The sequence below is a fragment of the Calonectris borealis genome, chromosome 2 (genome assembly GCF_964195595.1).
Source record: "Calonectris borealis chromosome 2, bCalBor7.hap1.2, whole genome shotgun sequence".
In the NCBI taxonomy this organism is placed as follows: domain Eukaryota; kingdom Metazoa; phylum Chordata; class Aves; order Procellariiformes; family Procellariidae; genus Calonectris; species Calonectris borealis.
Genome location: NC_134313.1, coordinates 123887096 through 123906837, shown reverse-complemented (window position 1 = coordinate 123906837; position 19742 = coordinate 123887096). Strand labels below are relative to the sequence as shown.

The window sequence follows — 19742 nt, the reverse complement described above, 5'->3', positions numbered from 1 at the left end:
GGGAGGTGAAAAAGGGAAAAGGGAAAGAATAGGAGGAGGGGAAGACAACAAATACGTATTTTTTTAGAGGTTTCCAAACCACCAGAATGTATATATTTAATACCATTGTGGGAGGATTTTCCATGGCCAATTAATTGAAACCCTATAAAAGGGTATCAGTCTCCAGAAGCCATTTAGGGACTCTGATGGTCTGAAATGTTCCATTCAGACACCTTTCTCTTTGTCTGGTAAGTGTTATAAACTGTCTCTTCAGCTCATCAGAAAAGGTTTTCTTTAAAAAAAACAGCAACAAAAAAAAATTTCTCCCAGTGAGAAATTTGTCTCTTTGTATTCATTTGCTAATATGTGAGTCTGCAAAAGCTTTGATTTGAGTTTCCTACTGATTTTCCCTAAAAGCTATTGGACTTGTTGGTTTGGTTTTTTTTTTTTTTTCCCTCTCCTCTCTTTCTCCCTCTGTAGTATGCATATATATTCATGTTTAATTGTGCACACGTACACACACAGGCTAACACTATGCATTCAGGAGTTTGAAAGGGTGGTGACTTAAGGAAAATAAATGAAGTATTTCGGATTATATCTATTATACACACTGATGTAGTTATGTGTGAATGGTGGTAAAATCTTACAGAGCTCCAACACTTAATAAAAGCAATGTTATTATAGGAGATGAATGATATCCACTGGTATTAATCATGTTTGCTGTAATGCCTAGCCATGAGGACAATGCTGGGTGATCCTTTTCTTGAAAATTTAAATATTTAAAATGTAACTGAAAGCTAATTCAATTGGATTTGATAAATAGAAAAAATTTAGTTCTGTGAGTGGGAGGAACAAGGAATAGTCTATGTAATGACAATGCATGGAAATCAGTAGTGGGTATCACTTTCTAGTGATACCTGACTGAAAAAATGTAAAAGAGCAAATATAAATGTAGCAATGAACAATGAACCTCAGACTTACAAGTCTTACTCTATTATATAGGGAGAATCTGGACGAAATACCACTTCCAAGGGCCCTGTAAGAGCAGAAATAGTTTATATAGACTGTCTTTTGCTGGTGGTGTCCTCCTGAACATGCCTCATAGAGACTTGTGCTCTCTTGTGGCTGACAGGGCTTCACAAAGATTTGGCCTCTGGTTAGTAGAGTTTTTTAAACAGCTACCTACCTGCTTGCTAAAATCTTCCAGAAGGAGAGAGCTTCCCCCAGCTTCTTTGCCCCTCTGGAGGAGTTGCTCACTCCAGTCCTGGCCGGCGGACCTGGCACCTGCAGAGGTGCAGGGCAGCATAGGCATGGTGCTTCTCTTTCTCTTTGTTATGGGAAGAATCCTGAATACAGCACCAGAGCTCCCTGAAATTCCTTGGGCAAAACTATGGGGAACTTCACCTCAGTTGTGCAGAAACAGAGAATCACTTACTCCTCCCACAATGACTTAGGGCTGACTAACTTATTTTATTGCACTCCTTCCAGAGGGAATCTGCTGTCTTTCCAAATTATGCCAATTGTTTCCTAATCATTTGTATACATATATATGTGTTTATACATACATCTTTAGTAAATAACACACTAATAATCCTGAAAATAAATGTATGGTTGCAACAAGGATTCTGTCATCAGTAGACGCATAGGAACTGATTCTTCTTCTCTACCTGCATGTACCTGCCCTGCATGATATAAAGGATGAAATAATAAGTTGGAGGTGAAAAACAGCACCCTTAAATACATTCTGAACCTCGTGATTTCTAAACCTTGGGAGCACCTGTGTGCCTTCACCCTTCTCTTTCTTTGGGCTTACTCTTCTTAAGAGTAACCCTTAAGAAACAAACCTCCCTTTCTTCATGCAAGTTTGCTTTGTACTTAAAAATATTGCTCAGTAATATGAAATTTCTCCTTCAAGAAGCTTTTAAAAGAACAGTAGAATTAACACTATTTCTGTGTCTATTCAGAGGGGCAGGCATCCCTAATTAAATACACGTTTTAGCCATTTGTTCACAATTATTTTGAAGTTTTACAGTGGCATCATTTATTAAGCACTTTGATTATTAACTTAGTTCACAGAGGATGAAAAATTGAAGGTATTTCTAATAATCCTGCATTTGCTCTGCTATGCTTGAGAGTAGAATTTCGATTCAGACATTTAATGAGTAAGCTTATTATTTTTGATGAAATAGATGGAACATTTATGACTTGTCAGATAAAATGAAAACAAATGAAAACAAGCACAGTTTATACTCATTATTTCAGCTATTACTTCAGATTTCACTCATACTAAAACATTCTTAGAGCAAGCATGGGCCAAACAATATTCTCAATTATACTGTAAGTCAAGAGCAGATCTATGGAGGATGATAGAGAATCACTGGCATTTTGCCACATATGTGAAATAGCAGTAAAAGACAAGAATAACAAGTTATACAAACACAATATCCCATTTCAGCTATCTGAAGTGACAGCAAAGATTTCCTACAAAAACTTTCAGCACCTGGCACCTGAAGATACCCATTTTCCTTTGGTACTGGGCAAGGGCTGCTCCCACTGATGTTAGAGATTTGTCAACATCAGGTTTTTCCGCGTTCTCCTTAGAAGACAGGGATTGAGAGCTAGCTCTCCTGTAGTGTCCTGCAAGAGACTGTGCTTTATCAATGCTGTCAGAAAAAGGAGGAAATGTGGCTTTCCAGGAATTTTTAGGGGAAAGTATCAAATGACTTAGAGCAGCACCACCTGTCCCCGGTGATGAGGCTAGTCCAAGGTTGAGCGGGGCCTGGGCTGGGGTCCGGGTGGGGAAGGTGCTGGGCTGTTGCATGCCTGCAGCATAGTAGAGGGATGGACTGAGGGTGAGGGACCAACCTGCAGTGCAGTCCCCAGTGGCAAAGGGCAGAGGATCCAGGCAGGGCTTCTCCAAGACCTTTCTTACTCAGCTCTTCCTTGCAGGTGAGCGGTTTTTCCAGGAGCCTGACCCAGCCTACAGAGCTGCTGGCACCAGCTCTGGCTCCAAGCGCAGGCAGCTGTGGGTGTAGTATTTCCATAAAGCAGGACGTTTACAGACATGGACAGATTATAGCCTGAGATTGGAGGGAATACTTACAGTATAACTTACTTAAGATTTCCTGTGAAAGACTGGAAATTATTTCTGTGAAATATTTTTGCTTTTAAAAGCCTGCCAGCTGGCAACTGAACAGGCATGCAGAGGGCTTCACTTCACTAGAGAGGGTCAGCAGTGACTGATCACTCATGGAGACATTCAAAGTGCCATTTTCCGTGCAGGGCTGGAAGCACAACACAGCCCACGCTGAAATAGCCTTTATCTGGCATAGGTTTACTCCTGCAGCTCTTCAAATTCAGTGTAGTACAAATTGAAAAGCTTACTGTTAATTGGGACTTTTTCTCCTCCTTTCATACTGGCTATCAAGAGCAGGAGCAACATTCAGGAGAGCAATGACTTCTTTGGTTGTTAGTTTATTTCCATAAACTTTCAGCATCTGAATGCTGTTACTCGATGGGTGCTGAGTATCAGCCAAAATAAGTTCACACAAATCAAGCCTCAGAGTGCAGTCTTGCTCCCACTAAAATCAGCAGAAGTTGGATCATCTGTCAACATTGTGTAAAAAGCTTCTCACCACAGATTACTTAAAAAAACAAAATGAAAACCTTTCAGGGAAAATAGTAGTATTTCAATATAAGATACCTGAAGTCACAAACATGCCCATTCATTAAGGATTAATAGCTGTTCAAAAGACACTTTTTTGCAATAATGATTTTTGTAATAATAATTACCATTTGATTAACAGGTGGCTAGTTAAGTGCTTTCCACTTTCCCCCAAATTTAAAAAAATTACAAAGCAGGATGTATCTGGACCTCAACAGAGCTGGCTTTTCCTGATACACATGCATGGTTAAAAAACATTTTCTTCAACTTTCTGACTGTGGCCATTCTTTTCACTTCACTCAGAGAGGATGCTCAGAGGACTCTGCCTTGAGATGAAGATGCTGCTGGCTTTATTCTTCATCCTCTTTGAGACGCACACGTCTGTTTCCCAGAACATTGGTATTTTATTATCTCTTTTTTTAATGCAATTCTTAATGGGAAAAAAAATCTTTGCTCACCATTTTTGCACTAAATACTGACCAGAAGCTTGAGAGGTTAAAGAAACTTTTATGCACAGTAGCTGAAGCTGAGTTTGGATGGCAACAGGTGAAGTTTGAGGTGTAAGATATGATGTGGGAGGTAACAAGAGGTGTGAGGTGAGGTTTGAGGGGTGAGGTTTGAGGTGAGATGAAGTTTGAGGTAAGGTGTGAGGAGTAAGGCAAGGTTTGAGGCATGAGGTGAGGTTTGAAGGGTGAGTTGAAGTGTGAGGTGGGGTGTGAGCTGAGATTTTGGGGGTGAGGTGAAATTCAAGATATGAGCTGAAGTGTGAGGTTTGAAGTGGGGGCTGAGGTGTGAGCTGAAGTGTGAGGTGAGGTATGAAGCGAGATGTTGAGGGGAGGGGTGAGGTGAGCTGAGATGAGGTGAGGCCGGCCATTTTCCAGAGTGCAGCCTTGCCTGGGAATGGGCTGCAGGAGGCTGGTCACTGCCATGACCCCACCTTGCAACTCATGCCCACAGACGTGCCAGGGGATAGGGAGCTGCCAGTTGCCCCCATACAGGGCTCCTGGACATGTGTAAACATGGTTTACTGAGGCCCTTTTTGCTGAATTTCCCATGCTGGCAATCTACCTCCTAGACTGTTCCTCCACTTTTTTCGTGAAACAGTGAAGTCTCCTATTCCTGAAAAACTTTACCTACATAATAATGATCTTGTGTGCAAGAGAGACGACCTAGGTGTAAGCAGGCAAAGCAGAAAGGTAGAGGTTATATTTTAGTCCTGCTCTCCTTCATTTGTATGTTGTTGGGTTGCTAAGTGAAATGACACTTGATGGAATATCTGATTAATTTTGTCATGGTGCAGTTGACTAGAGATTTCCCTATCTGCAGGCATCCAGTTTTCTATGTGGTCACTAGCACATTTAACTGAGGTGCAGAATTTCTTTCAAAGTCTCATTTCTTGACAGTTGCAATGTCCGACAATGTTATAGCTCCAGAAGAGAAAAGCGATGTAGCAAACTAAATTTTCTGTGTTTCAGTCCCTACAGTCCTCTTAGTTGACAGCTCCAACACTATGGAACCTTCATCTCTCCCCTAAGTGAAAAATTTTATGATCTGTATGATTGACAGCCTACCAATAGGGCCTAACCAAATTCAGCTTGCTCAGTACAGTGATGATTTGTCCACTGAATTTGTGCTGGACACTTACAGAAGAAAGGGTCCTATGGTGAATCATATCAGGAATGACTTAATGGTGGGAGTTCAGTGGAAATTGGAAATGCCCTCAATGAAGCTTATGAAACCTTTTTCCAGAAGTCAGCAGATGAAAAAGAAAAGCAACAAATCATTGTGATTTTGACATTGGCACCCTCAGAAGATGATGTTCGAGAAGCTGCCAGAAGCTTGCAGAGTCTTGGAGTAAAGATAATAGCTATAGGGACAACAGAAGCTCCACATAATGAACTTTTTGAGATGGCCACCCCAACATTTCATTACAAAAATCCAGTAATAGAGGAACTGCCTAAATTCTCAGCATATATGCCACAGATCATTGACAATTTTATCCAAGTAAACATCAGCAACTTAATAAGTATACCTGATTACAATGACATAGCTGTGCAAGAAGGTAAGCTGTGCTACTTCATGTCAGTCCCATAGAGAGTAATGATCATTTTCAGCATTCTAATGAAAAAAAAATCCATCAGTAAAATTGAACTGTATTGAACTGTATTTCCAAATGTTAAGACAAATTTTGTGTAGCATTAAAAAAGGAGCATCAGTTAGCAAATATTTCATCTGGGCTTGTGGCTAGATATCAGGTTCTGAACACTAGTTCAATATTGCATGTGTGATCTGTAATGTATATTGTGTGGTCTGTACAGAGAAGCAGCTGGAAGAGAGAGAAAAGGAAAGAGCACAACATCACCTGTGGGCTTTTCCTTGATGGAGTAGGCTCCTTACTGTTCAGCTGGACTAAGGCAATAGCTCTGTGGCAGATAAAATGGGAAGATTGCTTGTAGTTTTAATCTTTTCTCTCTCCTCTTTAGACTTCTCCTAGTTTTTAAGTGTGTGTATTGCATTTCTGAACTAAGTTTTTGGCATATGCAGTAGAGGCTACACTGGAGCTTTAGTGCAAGCCATATTTCTTCCCTAACTGCATCCTCAGTGAGAGCTGTAAGAGAGTCAACAGGCATGCAGGCTCTTGAGCAGCACAGTAAATTTCTGTGCTGAATATCAGACCTTGCTGATGTAGGGAACTTCTTACAGATATTATGACAATGCATAATTTTCATATTTCAATTTACACTACTGGAGTTCCACAGGATGAATGCATTTGCAGGGAATTAGAAGATATTACTCTGAGGTTAGGGCAGCTTTTTATTACTTTTAAAATATTTGTCAGATAGGGGGTCCTAAACCATGCATTCCTTGTATGGAATAAACATTATTTTCCTGGATTTTTTCTACTATCCAGAGGGACATTAGGAAGGGAAGGGAGGGAAGGTTTATGATTTGTTACAGGAGAAAGAAAGTGATCACGCCGAGTGACCTTATGTCCCATTTCAGGCAACCCCTGTGCGGTTGTGCTGCTCGGGGGCAGTGCGACTTTTATTGCGTTGAGCATTTCTGGCTGGCAGTTGTTTCATCCAGCTGCCTAAACTCTCCTTGGTAAGAGCTGCAATGTAAAAGAAATATTAATTTTTAGCTGTATGCAACGTTCCTAAATCTGGATAAAACTTTTGTGGTTTCCCACCTTGTCTGAAAGGGCCATGGTAGACAAAGGATGTGTAGGGTTTCCTTTAAAAAAAAAACCTAAACTTTTTCAGCAGAAAGTCTCAAATAACTCTAAACATCGTTGGTGAAACTATGAATTCTCCTGTGTTAGATAAACATCACAGAGAGAGAAAGTTAAGGTTGCCAAAACAATCACTGCAAAGGTTGGAAAGCATAAACTGAAGGTTTCCTGAGCAATGTTAAATTGTACTCCCTCTTGCATGTGAACTACAGGATTGTCTTTAATGACTTTCTAATTTTTCCCATGGGAACTCTGTGTCACGCAGAAACAGGGTGTATGTGGCAAAATTAGTGCTGACAAGCAGTTCGGAACCTGCCAACTTCTGAATGATGGATTTTGCAGCTTTGTTGTGTGTCTTATTCCATTCTTTGAAAAATTTGTTTCCATTTCCGTAACAACTGGTATTAAAGGGTCTGTGAAGAATTAGTTAGTTGGAGCAGAACTCCTGTGCTGGGTTTTGACATATGAAGTATTTCAAAATGTGAAATACTTCAAAATATGAACTGAATCCAGGCCCTTGATATTTGTAACTGAAAGAAGGCACAGGAAAGAAATTGCTTTCAAGAATTCAAATTCTGAAAGAAATTGCGTACTTGAAAGCATTTTCTTTGCTAGGATTAATGTAAACAAATCATTTCGTTAATAAGAAATTTAAGACCCCAGCATTTCCTCAAAATGAAGTTACAGTCTGATCTTGAGGAATCACGGATGTGGCAGCCTCTGTTAAAGTCAGCAAGAATTTCAGATGTTGGGCAAGTCAGCATTTGTCTAGAACCCCGTTAATTAAATTTTGTAACAGTGAAAAGGCTTTTTAAAAAGTAAAAACTATGTAGATCAGCTTCTAGGTTTAGAAACTGTTTAAGCTTTTCTATTTCTGTTCCTGGACTATTGCTGAGTGAGCACTATGTCATTTTATTGCCTCAACATTATATTCATTGCATCTGGAAACTTAATTAAAAAATTTGAATGCTGTGTTCTTGTGTGGCGTCTGCAGATACTACAGGTATTGTTCTGTTGCTTCCTGGCCAACAGGACACAGAAAATTATACATTTCCTTACATGAAAGACTTTATTAGCAAATTGATATACAATCTGCCACTGGAATCTAACCAATACAGTCTTGCACTTGTCCAGTACAATGATGATGATCATGAAGACTTTGAACTGGACACATACAAAACAAAACAGCATATATTGATGCACTTGCAAGAAATGCAAACATCGCAAGGTGGGACGCTAAAAACTGGCAATGCCCTCTGTTACATTTATGAAAGGTATTTCTAAGAACTGGTTAATGGAGCAGATAGAAACCAGGTTTTAGTGGTCCTGTCATCTTTGCCTTCTGAAGATGGTGTAGAAGAATCAGCGAAAATGTTACAAGACAATGGAGTAAAAGTGATAGCCCTCAGGACACATGAAACTGTGATACAACAACTGAGCTTGATGTCTACGCGTCATTCTCTTATTATTTTCCTAAGGAATGGGACCTCTCTATGTTTTCTAAAAACATCTCCAATATTATTGCAGAGTTCCAAATGGAGGGCATTAAAGAAGTAGAAGGTAAGAAAATCGATAATGTGGGACATGACGTTTAAGGACTTAGACATTCAGTTTGATCCTAGCCACTCTAGGCCTCATGCACCTTCTCATCTCCAGCAACTTGTGTAACATTCAAGATACACAGGCTGCTGGAAAACAAAGAATAGGAATGTGTTAGCCAGCATTTAAAATACTTTGCCTAGCCTTAGCACACTTTAAAATAGGGAAGTAGGAATATGGATGAGATGGACATACTTTCATGCCCGCGAAAAATGCGCTCAGCATTATTCTTAAAACTTGGTGCTTTTACGTGTGTAGGTGTGTGTGAGGCACTTGTACTCTCTGATACGAAAAGGAATGGAGATGAAGAAGTCACCTCCATCATAATTTTTTTTTTGTTTTTACTCATTGGTAATTGATACAACTAGTATCTGTTAATTAAATACAACTCCTTATGAGGCTATGGACTCTCCACAATTAGTAAATTAATGCATAGTCTTTGAGGACCTTTTGCAAGTATGAATTAAAGGAATTATATTAGACTCTCCATTATCAAATCCTTAATGATACAGCTGAGAAACTTACACTTTTCATGTAGCATTGAAAATAGGTTTGTGTATTGGGATTTTTCTTACATATATCAGATGAGTGATTAAAAAATAAATAAAACCCCCTGTACTTAAAGATTTTTAGCATGCATGGTCTAACGAATATCCTTACATATGTATCTTCTGGATCAATACACTAGAAAATACAAGTGTTGAAGTTAGAAGAATACGCCTCATATAAAAACCGTAAACACTTCTGCTATTATATCTCCTAGCTTTTCTGATCTTTTGGTCATTTATTTTAACTTAAAATGAGGTTTTATCAGTTTATCTTTCAGTAGCTTGTCAACTTTGGCTAAAAAACATTTTTACAAACTTGTTTTACTCTAAAATAAAGCAGAAAACCTTGCCTTAGAAAAAAACCCGAACAGTCCATAGTTAGTTAATTATAGAAATAGCGTAGAAGATGGCCACTAACATTGCTTTATTCTCATCCTTTTTCCACTGCAGTATGTGATGGAGACGTGATTTCTGACATTGTGTTTATAGTTGATCAAACTTTGAAGAATTAAAAAAATTTCTGCAAAACCTAACATCCTCATTTGATGTGAAGGAGAAATGCATAAGAATTGGCCTGATGATGTACAGTGATGGACAAGAAGTGGTGTCTTGTCTGAACACAGACACAAACAGAGCTGAAATTCTGCAGATAATACAGGACCCTTCTGCTGAGTCAGGAAAAGCCAACACTGGTGCAGCTATTAATACCACAAGGCTAAAATTCCTTACTGAAAGTGCTGGGAGCAGAAAGCATCAAGGACTGGAGCAAATAGTGTCTGGTTACCCACAGACACTCTCAAGACAATGTGAGTGATGTTGCTACTCTTCTGCGGAGAAGTGGCGTGACAGTGTTTGCCATGGGTGTTGAAGATGCTTCTGATCAACAGCGGGTCCAGATAGCCTCTTATCCTCAAGAGCAGTACGTTACCAGTCTCCAGGTGTTTTCTGGTCTGCAATGGCAAAATACAATTTTTTAAAAGAAGCTCTTGAATTAAACACAAAACAAGCTCTATGTCCACTCTGAAAGAAAAGAGATTCTCAAAAAGGTAAAACTTTCCAAATAACTCTGGTTCTTTCCAGGTTAAGGGGTTTTAACTGTGATTAAGGTTTTGAGAACCTTCTCACGTTCTCGAACTGAGCTTTTCAGTTTGAACCTTTGAGAAGAGGAATTTAAAGTTGAACATGGATTCACATTTTACTCATCAGCATACTGCTGAAGTATTAAAAGCTTGTTTATTTGTACCATTATTTAATAGGAAGGACTAATACTGGCAGAAACATCAACTGTTCCTGTTAGAGAGTAAGTTAAAAACCTACTAAGGCACCATTAGAGCTTGATCTGTTGAAAGCTGCTGCATCTGAATGAGATTTCTCTAGGAATGTTAACCTTCCAGTCAGTCTACCTTTTATTTTGATCAAACCTAGAAAATAGACAAGAATATGTACATCATGGGTTTTTTGGCAGATCTTAAGCCATCAGGGTGTATGTCCTGGCAAAAAGAAGTGGCTGAAGTTTTCAGACTGGTCTAGAAGTAGTAATAACAATAGAGTAGCCTTAGATATTTTATTAAAAATTACCAGTGGATTTATGCCTAAGAGCGCTAAAAGTCAGTGGTTTCCTGCTGTGGACTATCAGAACATTAAGTGGACTGCTGCTGGTCCATGGAACCTCATTCAACATTTGTCGCGAATGGGTGGTTTAAAGGCCGCTTAAAGAATCACCGTCAAAGAAATTAGCAGAAAGTGATTTTAACAGAGATTTATAAAGGTGCGACCTAATAGAATTCGATGGCAAGGTTCACTCTATTACTTATTACATGGGTGAAACATATAAGGAAAATCATCTAAGGGTTTATATTTCAGGGACAGTCTAGGTTTCATTCACAATTCAGAAACAATTATCAACTAATCATTAACAAATTTTAGTAATGCGTAATCATTAACTATTCAATATTTGCAAAGTAGGTTAGTAAGTCTACTACAATCACAACTTAATTACAGATTATGCTTATGTCGTGGTTTAACCTGGCAGCAGCCAAATACCACGCAGCCGCTCACTCACTCCCCCCACCCCCAGCGGGACGGGGAGAGAATCGGAAGGGTAAAAGTGAGAAAACTCGTGGGTTGAGATAAAGACAGTTTAATAGGGAAAGCAAAAGCCACGCACGCAAGCAAAGCAAAACAAGGAATTCATTCACCACTTCCCATCGGCAGGCAGGTGTTCAGCCATCGCCAGGAAAGCAGGGCTCCATCACGCGTAACGGTTACTTGGGAAGGCACACGCCATCACTCCGAACGCCCCCCCCTCCTTCTTCTTCACCCAGCCTTATATGCTGAGCATGACGTCATATGGTATGGAATAGCCTATTGGCCAGCTGGGCCAGCCGCCCTGGCCCCACTCCCTCCCAGCCCCCTGCACACCTGGCAGGGCATGGGAAGATGAAAAGTCCTTGACTAGCGCAAACACTACCTAGCAACAACCAAAACATCAGTGTGTCATCAACATTATTCTCACACTACATCCAAAACACAGCACTATACCAGTTAATAGGAAGAAAATCAACTCCATCCCAGCCAAAACCAGGACAGCTTACTATTAGTTCACACACAGAGAGAAACATATATATATATATATAAAAAAATATACAGAAGGTATACCTGTTAAAAATTCCCCTCGATTTCAGTGAAGAATATTCACGTTGAATGTCTAGGCATTCCCTCTCAATGGGCGAAGGGTTGAGCTTCGAAAGGGGCTCACCCAGGACCCAGGGGTCCTCCGAATATCGTAGGCCTGAAAGATCGCAAGCTCTGAGAGGCTCCCACTCAGAGGGAGATGCTGGGTGCAGCCGCTGCGGTCCAGGAGGGCTCAAAGGGCCTCACTTAGGACCACCGTTTATAGGTTCGCAAGATGGTTGGCTTTAGTCATCCGTAAATTTCCATCCTGGCCACAATCCCAGGTGGTAATTACTAAAGAATTCTCATGGTTTCGGTGTTGTTCTACTGGACACCTGGGCCAGACAGTAGGGGTATGTTCCCAGCCTCAGCTATGCAGAGTTTCTGATACAGTCAACAGTAAAACCAGCCATACTGGTTAAATGTTTAACATGGCTATGTAATGATGCGTGATTGCATCATTCTGATGGTTGCAAATTCTGATGGTACTCAGAAGTCTGGGAATTGCTGGAGGTAGTTGCTTAAAAGCATTTCAGATGTGTTTGAAAACTCCAAGCTATGAGTTTTATTCTCTGTGGGGAAAGCAGTCATATAGCCATGGATAAACAGTGTTTTGTTTCTTGCTGCCATGCCATGCCATGCCATGCGGGTTAAGTCTGCCAACTTTTTTGTTACCAGATGGAGAGTTTATCCATATATTAGTTTATTATGTGTTACAAAAGGAGTGGAGATAGGTGATCTGTCCATGCGCACAACCGTGACGTAACGGAGACTTTGTCATTCCATGTAGGATGCCTGAACACAGAAGCAGCTGATATTTATTTGCTCGTTGATGGTTCATCAAGTCTTGACTACTTGGATTTCACGGATATGAAGAATTCTTTGAAGGAAATGGTTAGGCTGTTTGACATAGGAATGAATAAAGTTCGATTTGTGCAGTTCTCACATTTGAATGAACCGGAGTTTGAACTTAATAAATACACTTAAGTAAGTGATTTGATAAAAGGGATTGAAAATATTCGGCAAATATGTGGAAATACAAGTATAGGCTTATACGAAGCCATTGTTTGAAAAGGCCAGGAGGCAGCGAGGAGTTACAGTGCCTTGCCATCTAGTTGCTCTCACAGACAGAGAGTCACAGGATAGTGTGAAGGAACCAGCCATGAAACTCAGGGAAGACCAGATTAACATTTATACCACTGGTGTGAGGAAAGCTAACATAACTCAGCATCGTGAGATTGCAGGAGTGAAAAACAGAGTGTACTTTGTACATGATTTTGACTTGCTGAAAGACATTAAAAATGAAGTTGTCCGAGAGATCTGTACCATAGAAGTTAAGACCATGCTTTCACTTTCTCCTGACAACACAGAAAACAAGCAGATTCCTTTGGATTTGATAGAGAAATTACTTCATTAATAATGTAAGATACCTTTTTTCTAGCTTGAACAATTTCACTGTCAGTCAACTGAAGTTTTCAGAGGGTGATGGTGTTTTTTGTGTAGCTTAAATGTTGGCCAATACCATGAAAAGGTCTTATTTCCAGAAAACACTAAGCATTTCTTGCCTGTATGTTACAGACTTTATTCTCTGATTGCCAAGAGAAGTTGTGGAGGCCCCATCTTTGGAAGTGTTCAAGGTCAGGTTGCTCGGGGCTTCGAGAAACCTGATCTAGTTGAAGATGTCCCTGCCCATGGCAGGGGCTTGGACTAGATGATCTTTAAAGGGTCCTTTCTAACCCAAACCATTCTAAGATTCCATGATTCTATGAAATCAAGCTACCAATGTCAAAGGCACCCAAAATCACATATCACTGTAGAATAACTAGGTCTGTGAATGTATCTAACTTTGAACATACCTTTCTTAAAGCTAGCTGTTGAACCTGCTGTTTTCCTTATCTCAAACGAGCCAGTCTCTTTTATCAGATGTAGATAGGCACAGCATATCCCTCAAATAGGATTCTAGAACTGAGATATGCTGAAGTCAAAATAAGACAGTTTTACAATTTAAAGTTACAATGTAGAAATAAGTATTCTCTAAACAGTAGCTTTTTGGCCAGCATTCACCAGGAAACAAGCAAAGGTTGTGTTGCACTAATACCTGCACCCCTGGTTTATTTCTTACAACCCTATAAAACATTAATGAAAAAATGTGCTTAAATGTGACCCACCAGTGTGCAGGCTGTCCATTTGTACCTATCTATCGTTTGGCTCACCTCTTTCTGTAAAACAAGTTGCTATTTCCTACCTCACTGAAATGAGGGGAAAATTTTCAGGTTTCTCGGGCTCCAAAACTTGACCAGCAACAGACTTTAGATTTTTATTTTAGAAATTCCTTGCTGATCTTATGATGCTACTTCAGTTGCTTGGCTGTGATTTAACGCTGACTGATCGAATTGCAACTGATGAAGTTAATAATGCCCTTGTTCAGATCTGAGGGGGTAAAGCATTTTTAGTCGCAGTCATAACTTATCAATGAACTAATAAAATTTAGAGCCTGAAAAGTCTTATGCTGATTTTTTTTCTTTTTTTTTTTTCTGTTTCTGAGGTTATTCTGTCTGCTTAACCTGTTTATTTTTTTTCTCAAAAAAATGTAAAAAACCCTAAACTTAAAAATCTTTTTTTCCTTGACAGTCTTCAAAGAAGTGAAAGCTGATGTCATGTTTCTAGTGGACAGTTCTGCAAGTATTGGAAATGAGAATTTTCTGAAAATTAAAAACTTCGTGAGAGAGCTGGTGAACAGAACAGATGTTAGTGCAGACAGAGTGCAGATTGGTGTTGTCCAATTCAGCCACAAACCAAAGGAAGAGTTCCAGCTCAACACCTACTCCACCAAAAGAGATATCCTCAGTGCTATTGACAGGATATCTTCCCTTCAATCTCCCACACTGACAGGAGAAGCTCTGAAGTTCATGCTTAAATACTTTCAAGCCAGTAGTTGTTCACATCACACAGTTAAAAAACTTCTCATCCTGAGCACAGATGGGGAATTGCAAGATGAAGTTAAAGCCCCTGCCACAGTGCTCTGAGATAAAGGCATTATCATCTACTCTGTTGGAGTTTTTAATGCAAACAAAACTCAGCTTGAAGAGATTAGTGGGAAGTATGAGATGGTATTCTATGTTGAAAATTTTGATATTCTAAGCCAGATAAAAAGCGACCTCGTTTTTGACATTTGCAGTACTTCTCCTGATGATACTAAGTATGGTAACTTTCAGTACTTTATTAATGCATGAGCAATCATGGGGGTTCTGAACTTGTGATGATGAAGTGTTGCAGTCACAGAGCTGGCTGCCTCTCTATCCTAGTGTTAGTTTGTCCCATGCAAATTCTCTGCTTCCCACTGCTCTGTCTCTGAGGGAGGTGCTTCACAGGTCTCCTAGGGTACCCCTCTGGTCACAGGGCTCTGACCACTCTCTGTTGACATCCTGGAGGTCTAGCTGAGCACGGGTGCCTCTGATTCTTTCCCTTGGGTGTGTGAGATTAGACACCAGTGTGGAAAAGTATGGGTCTTTACATAGAGTGAACAAAACTTACAGAGAAAAGGCTTCACTCACTCACTCCTTCCTTTGAAGTCTAACTCATGTTGCATGTCTTTCCGTTCCTATTTCTGTGGACTCCACACAGAGGCAAGAAAGGGAGCTTCTGATGACTCAGTCCTATTTTCTTCTGAGTAGAAGTGTTGGGAGAGCCCACAGTGTCACTGAATGCAGTTCTCTGGGGCCAGAGGCAACTAGAGTGCAATCAGTGTCTTCGGCAAGAGTACATTTGTAATCTCACTTGAAATTTCTTATTTTTCTGTGTTCCTAGATGTTGCCCTTTCTGGACAAAACCAATTAGGAACTCAAGCCATTCTCCTCTTTAATTTTTCTTTTTCCCCTATGCAGATTAAATGTATGTAGTCATATTAAACCACACTGGCAAGCAAGCTAGCATACAGTATTTATAATCTTTACAGACCTGGCCGCCTAAGTGAACTGGATTTTTTTTTTCTTGGGACGATACCTTTAGCTGAGGGTGTAAATGGGGAAAGCAGTCAGGCTGCAGAGAGAGGCAGATGGGGTGTCCTGCTGCTGTGGGCTCTCAGGGATGTCAGCCATGCTTGCAAACATGCGATAGGATTTTAAAAAACACTTGAGTAGCAGCTATACATTGTTTGACTCAGTTGCACTAAGGCATACTGTATTGCTGTGACAGTGCAGAAGACTTCAAAGGGTGTGTACTTTTTGATCTCTCTCTGCTGTATAAACATAGAACATAGAGTAGCTTGCTAACTTGCTGCTTCAGTCTTGGAAATTGCACTCACTGAAAAGAGGTGGGATTAACTGTTGAGTTCAGTACTGAAGTCTACCCAGCATCCAGTTTCTGAACTTTCAAAACTCCCTTTCTTCACCTAGGGGTGAAGGGGCGGAGGTGGGGGGGAGAGTGGGGACAAGAGCAAAGCATAAGGCATGCAAGGGTGCTTTCTTCGGAGTCCTAAGAGGTCCAAACAGTCAGTGTTCAGACATGTGGCTATGTCTTCGCGCTACTGCAATACAGAACTTGTAACTAAGGAGCGTTTTTAAGTACTACTGCAATTAGCCAAGATGCTAAACATCATTTTTTCTTCTCAGCAGTTTTGGAAAAGGCATCAGTAGCTTATGCAGTGAGAAAGATCAGGTGTAAACAAGGAAGCTTGAAATATAGTGAGTCACCAACTATCATCTCTGCTGCTCTCTCTGTATGTCTGCAGCTGGGAGAGCACTGCCCTTCAGAGGGACCAGACTGTTCTCCCACTAGGGAGTAAGCTGGAGGAAGGGTGTTAGCCCAGCTCCTCAAAGCAACAACTTACAACACTGAGACTGTAGAAGGCAAACCCACTGCTATGTTTTTAATTCAGATATGAAATAGACTTCTGTTTTTTTTCTGCTAGATGTTAAGTATGAACTGACAAAATGTGCTGTATGCAAAAGGGGGGGAATATTTCAGTTAATATTCATATCCTATGGAAGGACAGCTTTAGATATTGTAAGCTAATAGAAATATTTCCACGATATCAACTGAAATCTGACAATTTCTGTTTGCTCTATAAGCCCTGTACTGTGGTGTCCAGAGCAAAAGGATAGCGTTTTGATAACTAAGAAAACATTCAGTTTAGTCTAACTCTGCTCTGGTTACTGGAATCATGAAGTTCACACTGAACAGTTTCAGAAGCAACAAGAATCTGTCATATGTGCAACTTATTGATAGTAACAAGACAGTTAACTGTGCAAACACCATTCAGTTAGCAAAGATATACAGACATCGCATAGAAGTCTGAGAAATGGACTGGAGTTATAATAATCAGTAAGATTCTGCATAATTTTACACATGAAATCTTCACTTTTCTCAATTTGCTTTTACAGAATGCAGAAGAGTGGAACGTTTAGACATTGTGTTTGTTATGGACAGCTCTGGAAGCATAAGCTCCTCACAGTACCAGGCCATGAAAGACTTCATGATTGCCCTGGTGAAACAATCTGATGTCAGCCCAGATGGAGTTCAGTTTGGAGCACTAAAATACTCTGATAAACCAGTAGTGCTTTTCTACCTCAATAAATATGCTACAAAACTGGAGATTACTGAGGCTGTCCAGAGAGATGGTCTTCTAGGACAAACAACTTACACGGCAAAGGCACTGGTCCATTCAGAAACATTCTTCACTGAAGAACATGGCAGCCACAAGAGCAAAGGAGTTCCCCAGGTGCTGATAGTGATAACTGATGGGAAATCCTATGATGAAGCCATACTGGATGATGGGGCCCAGAGATTAAGGAACAAAGGAATCGCCATCTACGCAGCTGGAGTAGAAGGAGCAAATCGAAATGAGCTTCTGACAATGGCTGGATCAGAGGAGAAATGTTTCTATGTGGATACCTTTGAAGGACTTGAGAACTTAACTGCAAATATAACAAATAATATATGTGATATTTCAGTACCAGGTAAGTGTATACTCACTATTAGTGGTTGTGTTCAACTTCCTCTTCCCCTAAAACTGTGTTTGAAGGAAAGTCTTGCAAAGGCATCTATCAGATCAATACAGATAACATAATTTGTTCTGATTAACGTGATTTAAGTTACAGTCGTCTTTGTTTCCTGCTTGTTCGGTTCAGCTCTTGTAGCGGCTACTCTTTCCTACCTTCTGCTTCTGCCATCTTTCTGAACGGAGGCTGCTGCGATTTATTTGGAAGTTGGTCCTTTTGGGCTGTGGTAAGCCTGCTGAGAGCAATTTGGTTCTTGGACAGGGGAGACACCTCATCTATGAATCCTGAAGAGTCTCAATTTTGTACATACACATAGGATGGGATTTGTCTTACTTAGCTTTAGCTGTCTATAGCTGCCATGTCTAGTCACTGTAGTTTCCCTTTGTAAGCACCATGCAGAGAAATAGGCATTTTTGGTGTGCGACTTACCTGACCTCTTTAGGCATTTGCATGAGGCTGAGATGAAATGTGCCCTTGCCCTAACATCTGGTTAGGCCAATGTAACTTTGTTTGCTCAGTAGGTAAGAGGGAAATGTACCTATGGTTACTCTGCAATATATGTGCTTACAGGAGTATGTTTTGTGTTCTGGGACTAGATGTCTGAATTTCCGTGTACATTACATTTTATGTACTTAACTTTCCTTTTGTAGATCTATTTGTTGGGGGTTTTTTTGTCAGTATGACTAGTAGGATGTGGGAGGTAGAGGCAGGATTACTAATGATAGACATAGAATTGTGTGCTTTATTAATAATATAGTTTCCTTTATCTTCTGCGACTGTCCAAAGAAAGCAGATGTTATTTTCCTAATGGACGGTTCCAGAAACATAGATGAAGAAAACTTCAGGATAATGATGGACTTTGTGACAAGTGTAATCAATCCAGCTGATTGTTCAAAATACTAAAATTGGCTTTGTATTTGATGGTGGTGTCTATAAAGAAGAGTTCAACCTAGGCATTTTTCCAAACAGATCAGAACTAGAATTTAAAATTCAAAGCATCAAACAAATTAAAGGACACCAAAGTAATATTGAAAATGCACTTGAGAAGGTGAAACTCAACTTCCAACCAGAAAAGATTAGCAGAATAGATGAAAATATCCAACAGATTTTACTGGTAATCATTGCTGGATGAACAACCCAGTAAAGCTGCAAGAGCAGCAGAAAGCCTGAGGAAGAAAGGTGCTGATATATATGCCATAGGCGTGGGAAAGGTTGATCAGTCCCAGCTAACACAGATAACTGGATCACCAAGTAGGAAATATGCCATTGATTTTTCTAACTTGAAGACCATAAAGAAAAGACTGGTTGATGTTATTTGTAAGGATGATAATAGAAAAGGTAAACAACCAAACTATTCTAAGATCTCCGTGAGCTGCTTTAAGTACGCTTCCCAGTTAGAATGGTTCTTTAGAATACATTTGGTTGATCTTCTGCAACACTCTGAAAACAGAATAGAAAAATTCTTCTGACTCACACGAAGATAATGATCTCTGTGGAATAAATTAGCTACATCCAATCTCTCTAAAATTGCTGAAAGAAATGTCCCAGATGTTTTCTCTTTGCTCCCTCCATAGAATAAAGAATATGAGCTGACAAACAAATAACTACCCATGTCAGTTTGGATTGTGTTAGCTTCTCCTTTGCTGCCCATACAAATACTCTCCTTCCCTGGTACATAAGGTAGTTCCCATCTTCTCCCCTTCAGGAAGGGTAAAAAGTCACACGTGAACAGTTACTGTGAATTTAGTAAGTTTTCTGCAAGCTCACACCTTACTGTACTCCTCATTAACTTATCCATGTACTTATGTTCTCATTTCTGCAAATTTGAACTGACGATTGAGATCACACAACCCCGGCTTGAAGATTTTAGTTTTAATTGTTTAAACTTCTATCTGAGCTTTAGAGTGTATAATTTTCATCAGCTTCCTTATTCAAAGTACACCTTTAGCACTTTCAAATAGGTTTTGCTTCTGGGTTAACAGCAACTGTGATGCCATATCATCCAAACACTAATTTGAGAAAGTTAGAAGCAGTTACAACTATTGCAG

The 19742-nt window shown here is 39.9% G+C and overlaps 1 protein-coding gene across 1 annotated transcript in view; it reads left to right on the top strand.

The window, feature by feature from the left end:
- Positions 1–12857: 12857 nt before the first annotated feature.
- The window catches only part of LOC142078389 (collagen alpha-6(VI) chain-like), a 45652-nt gene continuing 38767 nt past the window's right edge, over positions 12858–19742 (top strand). The window contains 3 exon segments of the mRNA XM_075140851.1: positions 12858–13017; positions 14327–14626; positions 17077–17652. Of these exon segments, the coding sequence (XP_074996952.1) occupies positions 12858–13017; positions 14327–14626; positions 17077–17652 (1036 nt within the window).